Below are 12,364 nucleotides of genomic sequence, written 5' to 3'. Positions count from 1 at the left end.
CTTGCGTGTCATTAGTCTCTGTATAAGTGTTGATAAATTAGTGGACATGCTGTCAAAGCCTGAAGCAGGATCTCAGTGCCTGGCACAAGCAGGGATCCATCAGAGCTTGAAAGTGAGACAGCAAACTTGCTGTGTGTCCCCTTAAAAAGGGCAGAATGATATGACTTTCTCCCCAGTTACTTATAGAGGGTCTAAATTTAGGTCTGCAAATGATCAGCAAGGGTGTACTTGCACACGATACACATGCCATTAGGGTAGTAACGACAAAGTCGCCATGGCAACTGTCATGCTAAAGCTGGGCTTCATCCTTCATTATAAAATGAGGAGCGATAGCTGCTCTGATGTGGCATTATGAGTGATTAAATTGTACACTGTTGAGTTTTATTTCCAGTTTGATGACGATACAAATGATTCATTGTGTCAATTATGGTTACTCGTTTACTGATCTCCATTTTTCTCAGCTTTTTTTTTTCTTTTTGAGTCATTATTTCATTTTTCATTGAGAAATGAGGTGGTCTCAGTGCAGAAAACGGGTCTTAGGTAAAACTGTGGGTCAGCCAACAGCTGCGAATGGTTACTTTAAACACATTTTCGTCTTCGTTCCTTGGTTGGCCTTTTGCATTAGCACTCATAGATTTGCTCTCATGTTCCATACTTACCAAGATGCCACTGGACTCTTTAATGGAGCTATTAGTCTTTAGCTGTCCAGCTGACTGCCCTCGTTGAATCTGGGCGTCTTCTCCTGTTCAACAAGGTGACCATTAGCTAGATGTCAGTCACTCTCAAGATGGCTGTCTCAGCCTTCCTCTACCCTTCTTCTCAGAAGGACAGATGTCACCCGAACAGGAAGAAGCTTAATTATTCATCCCCAGTTGGAGATGAATAATTGACATTATTGATCCTGAGGATAAGAAGATATGGTGTACCTGTCATTCGCAGCTATGATCCTGATTGTGATTACTCTCTTTCTCTTTCCCTCCCTCCTTCGTTCTTCCATCAATGTGTCAATAACAGGTCTTTATCAGTGGGTCACATTTGCATGTCCCCTGTCCTCTGATACTTAATAGAGTTAGAGATAGCTCCTCTTACAGAACGATCAATGGCTTCAGCTCTTAGGTTTGGTGAAGTCACATGAATCAGAATTTTAGAGGTGCCTTGGTGGTTCTGTGACGTACAAGCCTATTTGTGCTGTAAACAACACTTGCCTTGGAGATTAAGTGATTAATTAAGCTTATAAAGCTAACTTGAATCATACTATTATTACACCAAGTTCAGAGCCAAGATCCGCCCACTACCTGGCTTTGCCAATGTTTACTTCATTGAACAGCAGATATTTTTACCCATATTGATTGGCTGAGCTCCTGATACAAGACCAACCAGAGCAGCTATTTGATGCAAGAGCCAGCAGCTGTCGTTAGGCTATAAGCTTGGAAATATGTAGTTTGGGAGCAAATAGCAGTGATTTCGTCAACATAAGCCAAAAATCTGGCCTTATGTTGCAGAATGCTGAAGGAAAATGTGTATAAAAACAGTGTTGTAGCAGCTGTTGTCCCGTGGACCTGAATGTCCTATAGGTCGGCTTTGTGCTGCGCAACAGAGGAGCTGTAAAGCTAAAAATAAATAGTTCATGGATGAGACGGGAGCAAATAGCACATAGGGAGAATTGATGCTCTGTGCTGAAGCTGCCTGGATGAAAGGCTCTGACACTGTAGGAGCCCTGCTGATTATTAAATCCTTATCCCTGTTTTCCCTTAAAACAGGGTCTTAAATTTTCAATCATAAAATGTATTCTATGGACCAAAGACTTCACAATAACACATATGCTGACCAGGGTATTGTGAAGACTTTTTTGGCCCAGACACACCAAACTGACATCAAAGAATTAGCTAATGTCACGTTGACTGTGTCTCGACCAAAAAAGTTGTACATGAACATACCGCAAAGACTACAGCCCAACTAGTGTATACATTCTGCGCCTGTGTGAGAGAAAATAACTCTCCATACCCACAGATAGCAGTCGTCTGACATTGCCGTTAAAAAAGGGAAACCAGAAAATTGACAGGACATATTTTAAGATGCTAGTTAGGCAGTTAGCACATTAACAGCACAACTCAATGCTTATTGGCACCTCACCAGAGGCCCTGTGGTATGATATCACCATGATTTAAGTCACAATACGATATTATTGCAATTTTAAAGGTGTTGCAATATGCAAAGTATTGCCATTTTTTTTCTACTGCAAATTATGTCCCCAAAGGAAAAATTAAAGTTTTCAGTCTGTTGATCTATCTTTATTTTTATTGCAACAAAATGTACCTAATGGACTGAAAAAGCAATTGATTTTATTATCCTAGTGGGCTACCTAAAGTTTAATTTTGTATTTATAATGTTAGCTTCTATCTATGTATGGATATGATATTGTCAAGCAAAAATATTGCAATAGTATGCTGTAGCGTTCTTCTTTTCCACCCTTACAAGTTATATTTATTGTACACTAGCGCACAATAGCGCAAACAATTATAAATGGTGTCTGCTGAAGAGCTTAATGGCTTAAAAAAAAAGTCTTAAATAAACAATTTTCTTTCGATCTCACCCTAACTAGCACCAATTTTGTGGGACACGCTTAAAAAAATAAACCAAACCAGGGCGACTGACACTTGATAATCGTCATTGACCGATGGCTCACAGTTGGTCTGGTGTGTCAGGGCCCTTAGGATGGAATGATTGATGGTCAGTTATGGTACACAGCAGTAATAGATTTAATGTTTAGAAGATATTTTGAAGTTCGTGTTCTGCTTTTATAGTGGTGTTGTAAACACCTGCTGAATGTGTGTCTTTGTAGAGTCACTTTGCCGCTCTGGGTCTGATCTCTGTGACTTTGAGGACAGGATATTTATCAAGCCGACACGCTGCTGTTGCCTGAACAAACAGTACGACTCCCTTTACAGAGCTGATGAGGTGACAATTCATGAAGGACTTTGATGCTGTCAGAAGAGTGGTTGTTAATGACACATTTATGAGGAAATGTTTGAGATGGGACACGTCGCTGTCACAACATCCATACTTAAGTCTTCTTTGTGCGTTCTTCTACTTACTGTGGTGAAAGGCACCAAGGTATTTCCTTTTTTTTGTCCCCACTGCACTGCTTTGTCTTTTGACTTCTTTACTTGATCAGCTCAGTGAGTTTGATGACATGCAAAATGTTACCCTGGTTTTGACTCTTATCTTGGTTTTGATCTTATTTTGGATATGACATTTACACCTGAGACATTTGAGAACCTTGATTTTTTTAGCCTTTTATTTACTTGATTCTAATGTAATCAGAATTTTAAACATTTGCAGCAGTGTAGTGTCTTTAAAGGCCCAGCATCTCAGCTCCTCTGTGTTATCTTATATATACTGAGATACCTCAGCAGCTTGGATAAACCCAGTTTTGTTTTGCTAGATTTGCTTTTCAACAAGATCTGCTGCAGCAGAAGATTAAAATAACAGTGCAGTCAGTTCTTTGCATTACTCATTAGACTATTGACTTTTAGTTCAGCTTTTTGAATATCACTACTTTGTTTATATCCAAATGTTTGTTAACTACTGTGTAACCATTTTAGAGTCACATCTGTGCAAATGTTGTATGAGTTTTACAAGCTTATCCTGCTTAGCTGAGAGCTTATCCAGGTTTCAGAACCAGTATATGATGTTTCCACATGAAACACACACTGTGACTGGGATGCTGGAGAAACCTGATCATAACTGGAATACTTGCATGATTGTAAACAGTGTGTAGTTATATCCAAAGAACTGTAGTAAATTTGTTGTTGATGGTAACCATGGTATGTTGAGGAATTGGTTAAGTTGATAACTGCAGTGTACAGTGTAATTTGGACAAGTGCTGCCTAAAAACAGGTAGCTAACTATAAACTAGCATGTACTGTGCACAGTTGGTCAGAATATTTTTGATTGGTTATGCATGTCGGTTTGCTGCAGTGCACCCCACCAGGTCTGGTAGGAGCTAGCTAGCAATGCCACTCAGCAATTGCTCTGCAGTTACCACTAGTAATGTTATCCAGACCCAAATGCATTGCTGTGGATATTGTGCCCACCCTCTGGTCTCCCACCAGGTCACCAGGGTGGCCGGAAACCCTCTTCAGCACTGTAAGCTCCGTTAGCATCATTAGCAATGTCAGAATGGTCAGTAGTGCTAACATAGTTAACAATGCTAAAGGGAATTTTTTGGCTTGAAAGGAAGCCGCTTACTTATCAGGGCAACCTGGTAAGACCAGAGGGTGGCCACCATGTTTCCACAGCAACACTGTCCTGCTACCAGCACTGCTTTAAAAGAGGGAATCGTGAATGACCGGCGCCCCTAGCTAGCTCTCACCTGACCCCAGTGGTTTTGTGCAGTGCAGAGCGACCAAAGCTATCTTACCAGTGTTAACAGGACGGTTGGCAGTGGAAATTATATTTTCGCATGTTAACGTAGCTAGCTGGCTGTCTGTCCCCACAGCCGACAGAAAATAAAATTAAAGGCAAAACATTAACATCATGAAACATTTCAGTTTCACCACCTCTAAATGGATAGTACTTTAAAATGTGTTGCTAAAGCCCACTGAGTCAGTGGAGCGCTAGAGTAAATTGAAAAGCCTCTCACATCATTTTGCATTTTTTTCTTAATCATTAACCAGTTAGTTACTGATTCATGGGTGCTGGTCTATGGAAAGCAAAATAAACCAAAACTGACATCCCTGAAATAAACCCACATACCTTTATGCGATAATTAAAACATCAGGTCTATGCAAACTGGCCCTCCTAAATACTCTGGCATTGTAGCTGCAAAACTCTTTCCTGAGTGTGGTTGTTTCATTGAAAATACTGTACATCCTGATGATATTCACATATCCAAAATGAGAGTTTGGCAGCTGATGAGTTGGCTGTGTGTACTATGTCTTATAGTTGCTCCCTGTTTCATACATGGACAAGAATGATCTGTATTTGTTTTTGACGTATTATGTTAATCCACAAACCTGACAGCTACAAGCTTTGTGCGTGTCTTCACTGCCCTGGTTGCTGTGCAACCTCCATTTAACTTAATCTCAACTTTGATCGAATTATTGAATTAAATCTGGCCTGATGAACAAGCAGTGAAGATATAAGGGTATCAAATAACATTTTGAAATATGAAGGATGCCTTCTGATTTGATTTGTTTCTAGAAACTGATCAAATTAACATTTAATCTAGCGGGACAATTTGATCATCTCAACAAACTGCTGTTATTGTGTTTGTCCACTCTGACCCTTCAAGGAGATCTGTCTGTGAACAGGGCCAAACTAGCCATGTGGCTTAACAGGCAGCCTGTATGTGAATCATTGTGTCATGTTTTACTGGTCACCTGCTACACTAGCACTGTGGAAAAGTAGAATTTATTTTGTTTTTTATCTTTGTAGTATGATTGTCAGTGGTGGTGTTTGAAAGGTTTGTTCCTCGCTTCACTTTAATCTGTTGACATCCATCAGCGAGCATCTAGAAGCCCAGAACAGTCAATCTTCAGCCGTCATCATCCCCAATGTAGCTCTGCTCACCGTGAAGCCTCTGCCAGTTAGAGTCCCATCTCAGTCAGCCCACCCAGTCCACATTGCCGAATGCATCCCTGCTCTGCCTTGTTCATTGTTTTCCAAACAAAATTGCTCACATTGCTGAGTCATGGAGACTGTATCCCAGCAGCGTGACTGACCTCAGATCTGATTAGCGTATTCCCCCAGTGGGTAGGGCATCCAAACTCAGTGTAGCCCACTATCTGGGTTTTGGTTTAGCACTCTCTCAGCTCCGATTTGTCCAACCCTGTTCAGTCTCCATCGCCCAGATAGAAAGGACAGGGAGAGATGTGAGAAATAACCCGTGATGACAAGAGAGTTAATCAATAACAATGACTCAACAATTATTTTGTTGTTGAGATTTCTGGATTTCAAACTTGCAGACAGTTTCAAAACCAAAAGTACTATTATATTGGACTTTCAACCTACATTTGTTTGATTGCTCAGAAGTCAAAGATGTTGCCACAAGCAAGTGATCAGCATCACAAGACATTTCAGCTCCAAAAGTTAAAGAGCTGTTTTCTTGACCCAGAACAAGTGATCTGTGTAGGGCTGCAAAATTAATCCAAATATTATCGAAATCGCAAAATGGAAAAGTTTAACATACAAATTGCAGGAGCTGCAATTTTTGATTAAGGTGAAATGTGTTAAATTAAAACTAAAGCATTTGTTGTAACAGAGATATTTCGGTCTACAAATTGTACTTTGTACCAAAGGTTGCATTCTTCTTTGGCACACACCCCAGCAAAAATCACATCATCATTTTTATATTTTATTCAGTGAAAATGACCATTCTCACTGAAATTGCAACTCATATCGCAATATTATGTCAAAATAATTGCAGTGTGATTTTACTTTTTCATATCATGCAGCCCATAACTTGCCTGCAGCAGTTTTAATTGTATGGAAAAAAACATTTTGAATTTTTTTGATTTGATGAAAATGAAAAGTTGGACTGAGTGTTAAAGTTTTGGCTAGTTTTTTTTCCCTAAAACTCTTTCATTTACAAAAATCTGCAAATATTTCCTCTCATCCATCGCTCTGATTAGCTGTGACGTATCATCAGATCAATTAATCACCCCATAAGAGATATTCATCAACAAAAAAACTCAAGCATTTACGGGCCTGCAAAAAACATTGGATATTAAAGCGACCCCTTTGGATGCCTGTAGTGGGCGTGCTTTGGCCAAAGTTTCATTATGGATGGGTGTTCGAATGAATCCATTAATTAGATTTTTAATTTAAATAACTGTGATCATTAATAATCTAGAATGACTCTGGATCCAAATACAACACACAGCCAACATCAACATCTCAGAGCTGTCTGCAGTTTTGTTTTGTTTTTTTTACTAGTTTGTGTTCCTGCTTCTTGCTGGGAACGCACCAATGTCTCATACTTGATCAGCAGTGTTTTTCCACTTAATCCTGTCTCAGTCACGACATGGCTTCTTTTCACTGCTACCCAGTCCACAGCTACATTGTCCCTGTCCCCAACCTTGCTCCCTGTCTCCGAAGCCCATCACACACTCTGAATATTTGTGCTCATGAGTGCTTGATTTGCTTGCCTCTCTCAAACATAGATTTGGGGGATGATGCCATATGGCTCTGTTGTTCTTGCTAAATCGAGTACACTCTGTATATTTCAAATATTTGAAATATGAATTCCTTAGAGCTCTGTTTCAAACCAAATTTTACCCCATGCACGCTTCCTCTCACTGAGTTTGTTAAGGATTGTGTCTCATGAATGCTGCCTTACACTCGTGTTATGCAGTAAAAGATGCAATAGCTTCTATTTTGTAACTTAACAATGACTTTTAGTTGCTACCTGGAGAATAGTCTGAATAGTCTGAATTTGGAGCTCAGTTTAGTGCATGTGAGCATTAATATAAACTGTGAAACTGGCCGCTAATTGCTTCAGAGTTTCTTTATGTGCTGCTTCTTCCCCTCAATGTGTGCTGCTGGCATGACCATGGTCCTGATCATGTCATGTGTGACCACCTCACTCACACACACTCACACACACTCGCGCGCACACACACACACACACACACACACACACACACACGCAGACACACAAACACACACACACATACAATGGTTCTGTGTTAGTAATGTTCCAACTTGTCTGTCTTGGTTCCCCTTTCTGAACTACCTGTCTGTGTCTGAGCTGTGTGTCTCTGTCTGTTTGTTGGTGCAAGAATATCCTCCTGGAAACAATCCGTCATGTCAAGAATTTGAAGAAGCTGTCATTCCTCTGTGGTTGTTTTTCTGAATCTGTTTGCACACATATGTACACAGGGAAGCTGCATAAATGCTGTGAACCATCTAGGCAGTCCCATGACTGTTGCATTAAAACCCACAGTGCCATTATCCTGTCCTAATTATACACGGCTCAGAGTCAGCCCTGCCTGTCTGGTTCTTGGGGGTTCTCTCCCCTGAGCTCACTTTTTTATTCACTCATACCACATTTCTCACATAGGCAGGAACTTTCTGACATGGTTGTCAGCCATATTTGGAAGGTAGAAACTCCCACTGGGCATGTTAGATGCTTAACTAGTTCAGACGCGTGGAGCATGTCTCTGTTGTATGGATTCTAACTGGTGGAGACAAGCAAATGCACCTGCGTGAAACTGCAGGGTGCAGCAGCTGAGCACAGGATGTCGCCACAACAGAAGCCTGTGTGATCTGTCAAACATGAAGCACTACCTCTTCATGCATCCATATTACGCACCTTGTGTGCTTGATATGGATCAGGATGATATTATCAAGCCAAATTAAGTGTAGAGCTGCTGTAGTAAGTCGTAGGGCTAGTATGGTTAAGAAAGAATCTAAGACTTATCGTACAAAATTGCCCTTCTGTTTATTTGCATGTTTGTTTACATAAAAATGTCTCCATTTTAGCCAACAGGATGTCAGAATAAACAGCAGTGTTCCTACCATATAAAGACTTGGATGCATTGTCTAAGCATTTTCTCTCAGCACCTAAATTGAATGAACAAAAAAACCAATATATTGTAGTTATTGTGACAAGCCTCAAGCAGACTTATTTGTCCTTATAACATTCTTTAGCTGCTAAGCTTGAATACTTGGACAAGCAAGATTTATACTTTGTATTTTTGGAAATGGTTGGACAGGATAAAAGCTAAAAGCAATCAAGAGCAGGACAGAGTTGCTAACATTAGTCAACATTCTGATAGAGTATCATCCAGGATCAGCTTCCATACAGTGGGGAATTAACACAATGGATGTGCTTGTCATAACCAGGGCTTGTTTTGATATTATACTGTAGTATTAAATGCTCTTTGGCCTTGGAATGGTTGCTTGTTTACTACTATACGTAGTAACATAGTTCATGCAGCTTACACTAGAACAGACCAACACACGTTTAAATCAATTTCTTACACATATTCCTAGGCCTGGGCTGTGTCAAGCATTTGGGAACTGTTAAAAATATAGACTCTACTCTTTCTTTTAAACTGATATGGAGATGCTGTATGGAGACAATGTATTGTAGTGCACAGCACGCACCACCAGAGGACAGTCTATACTCATGGAAAAGGCAGCTGAGCTGAGAAAGATGGTGACTGCAAGTGGTGGAGGTAACTTTACAGGTATAGTGAAAAGGAAGAAAGCCTCTGCCCCTGTTTGGGTGTGTTGACACTTTAAACACTGTCTTTAAATGAGTTCCTACAACTACAAAAAGCAGTTTATTAGCCACATTATTTTATTCAACACAGCATCTTCATTCAGCCCAGTGAGTGTGTTGGTATCTGCTGTGGCAACCAGTGTTATCTCATCCTCCACCTTCCCATCTATTCATTTTTCTATGGACCATAATTATTTAAATCCAGCAAGACTTGTTCTAGTAGGGTAATTTCCTATTAGAAAAACAACATTGTTGGCTATAGTGTCATACATGCAGCAATGTCTTCTATTAGTAGCTCAGCTTTTACATTCTTTGTTTGTAGGTTTTTTCTACACAAATACTGTGAATATATTGTATACCCCAATGAAATGTCAGGAAGGTATTAAAAATATGTACCACCCTGGCCTATCATTCTCTCAAGCTTTTAGTTTTGGAATGGTTGAAACCTAAAGCTTGACAGACCTGCTGTTCCCAGGTACATTTACTAATGATCGACCAATTATTTTCAGGTAAAGGCTTTGGTAAACAGTCAATATTAATTATCTGGTGCTTTATAGACTAATGATCAATCAAGTAATTGATAAAGAGAGAGATTAATCAGTGATGAAACTAATCAATTCAGTTAGCCCTGTGCACGAAGAAGAGTCCTTCTCATTTGGAATTGAAAAACAGAAAAAAGGGAAGATGTAGCTACATGAGTGGTTCACAAGATAACACAAGACTACTGCTGACATTCATGTCAGTTCATATTTCTGCCAGCAACATTGCCTCCTGTGGGAATCTATTCCTGGTCAACAGCTGACAGCTTTAATCTGCATAACATCCCAAAATCTAACATGCAATAAAATCAAACATTTAAGAAATAATTGCGTAGCTCTGTTTTTCAGCTTCTCTCGCTCTCCATCTCTCTTTATCTATGTCACCTCTTCTAGTCTTCCCTGTGCAGCTTTAAGGAAATGCCCTGAAACAGAAAAAGCGGTGTGATTTCATGTCCTCTCTCTTGTTTTGTGGTCCAGGTGGAATCGCGGGACACGTTGAACAGCATTGCGCTCAAGTTTGACACCACACCCAACGAACTGGTTCAGCTGAACAAGCTGTTCTCCAGAGCTGTGGTGCCTGGCCAGGTGTGAACCGCCGTGCACGCCTTCACTGATATATTCAGCTGCATCACTTCATCACTGTCCTCCAGCAACCTCATATCGGCACTTCCTCACAGAGCGCTCCATCTAGCAGTAGCTGCTTTTGACAGTTCATAATACATACTCTGTGGTTTGTCTTGATCTCACAATCACTAAACATTTCTACAGTGCATTTGGGAATCTAGGTTTGGTCATAGAAGTTTTTTTAGGAACATCACATGCTGCATGTCTGCATATCCTCCCACTCTCCCAGAGGAACTTTCTGACTCACTGTTCACATCCCTACTATCTGTGTCCCCACTCAATTGCCTGCTAATTACAGTGCCATTTGTCCCATTAGGATGTAATTCATTGCAAAGGACCTATTTTGTTTCTAAAAAGGTATAATAATAAGAGTGATACTTAAATTCTCCCAGAGATACTTTAGTTCCGACAACATGACACAAACTACCCATCTTTAGCCCGTTAAACACGTTGCCAGCTTTCCTCTCTCTTGATATAAAGACATGTTTGTCTTTTTTAAGCAGTTCCGACTGAATTTTTCACCGGGGGGGGGGGGTGACAAACATTCAAAACGATATTTTGTTTCTGTATTTCTTGGCATCAAAATGAAATCCAGACGAATGGGGACGAACCACATACGCCTGTTGGCATCATCCCCTTTCTCAGCTCTCGGTACACAATGCCAAGTTGATCTGAGTCCAAACAGTGTGGTGTGGAGAGCACTTACTGAACCATCAGCTCTGCTCTCTTTCCACGGCTCAAGCTTACGCCACAACATAAACAGCTCATTTATTGAACACTAAAGCTCTACTTAGATTAGTCTCTTATCTTCTCATACAGGCCAAACATGTACTATCTCAAGATTCAATATCAAATTTTAAGGGGAACTACATCCATTTTCAAAATTCATGTTATTCCTATGGCCCAAGACACTCTCAAAATATATAACGTTAACAACTCTTTCCCAAATCTAAATGCTAGAGTGCTGCAAATTTGTGATGTCATCATGGATAAAGTCTGAAGCTGCTCTGCTGACAATGAATTGGGAAAGATGTTCAAGATGACACTAAAAGAGCCAGCCTGCTACGGCTGTTTCGCTCTGTCTCCAGTCTTTATGCTAAGCTAAGCTAACTGTCTCCTGGCTGTAGCATAATTTGAAATGAACAGCTACAACCATGGCACTGATCTTATCATTAAACTGACATCAAGAGAGATAATGAGTACATTTCCCAAAAGGTGAAACTATTCCTTTAACAACAAACCTCTTCCTCTTCAGTGTCACTTGGATTATTATTATAAAACTCAAATCAGCATCACTGTGGATAGCAATAGACAATAATTATATGTTAATTGCAGTTCACAGATGCACACATGTCTATCAATACAGATACACAACTGATACAATTAGATGATTAGTCAATTAGTCAGTTGATACAAAATTAGCCTGCAACTATTTTGGTCGTTGATTTATTGTTTAAGTCATTTTTAAAGCAAAGATTCCAAAAGTCACTGATTCCAGCTTTTTAATTAAAGAGATAAAATATAAAAGGTAAAATAAATTACTAAATGATTTGCATTTTTTTTTACATAAAAATCATTAAAAATAGCAAAAGTGCAGATAAGTGCAACTAAATGTATAACTAAATATGTGCTGATTTTCTTTGCTTCTGTTTTGTCAAACCAAACACCTTTGGCAAATTTTTAGGGAATTTTTCACTATTTTCTGACATTTTATGGACCAAATGATTGACTAATTGAGAAACATATTAATAAATAATAAATATGATTGGTAGTCTAATACATTGATAAATTAAACATGAATGTCATTTTATGTGTTCTAACTACATAAAAACCATCATTTCCCATCACTGCTAATTCTGACACATTGACTTACCATCATAACCATCACTTTCCCTTTCTCTGTTTATCCCTGTCAGTAACATCCCTGTCATTTGATGTCATGTCATTTGCCTTGTCAGTGTTGAGGTTG

General features: G+C 39.6%; 1 protein-coding gene across 4 annotated transcripts in view; it reads left to right on the top strand.

Annotated features, from left to right (window-relative positions):
* oxr1a (oxidation resistance 1a) overlaps nt 1–12,364 on the top strand; it is a 208,020-nt gene that overhangs the window by 149,302 nt on the left and 46,354 nt on the right. For all 4 annotated transcript variants that reach the window (XM_042489230.1, XM_042489232.1, XM_042489229.1 and 1 more), the window contains one exon: nt 10,249–10,356. In XM_042489230.1, the coding sequence (XP_042345164.1) occupies nt 10,249–10,356 (108 nt within the window). The remainder of the gene's footprint in view (nt 1–10,248; nt 10,357–12,364) is intronic.

Source organism: Plectropomus leopardus, chromosome 7, assembly GCF_008729295.1.
Source record: "Plectropomus leopardus isolate mb chromosome 7, YSFRI_Pleo_2.0, whole genome shotgun sequence".
Classification (NCBI taxonomy): domain Eukaryota; kingdom Metazoa; phylum Chordata; class Actinopteri; order Perciformes; family Serranidae; genus Plectropomus; species Plectropomus leopardus.
The sequence above is the reverse complement of the archived record's forward strand: the minus strand, read 5'-3'. Positions and strand labels throughout refer to the sequence as shown.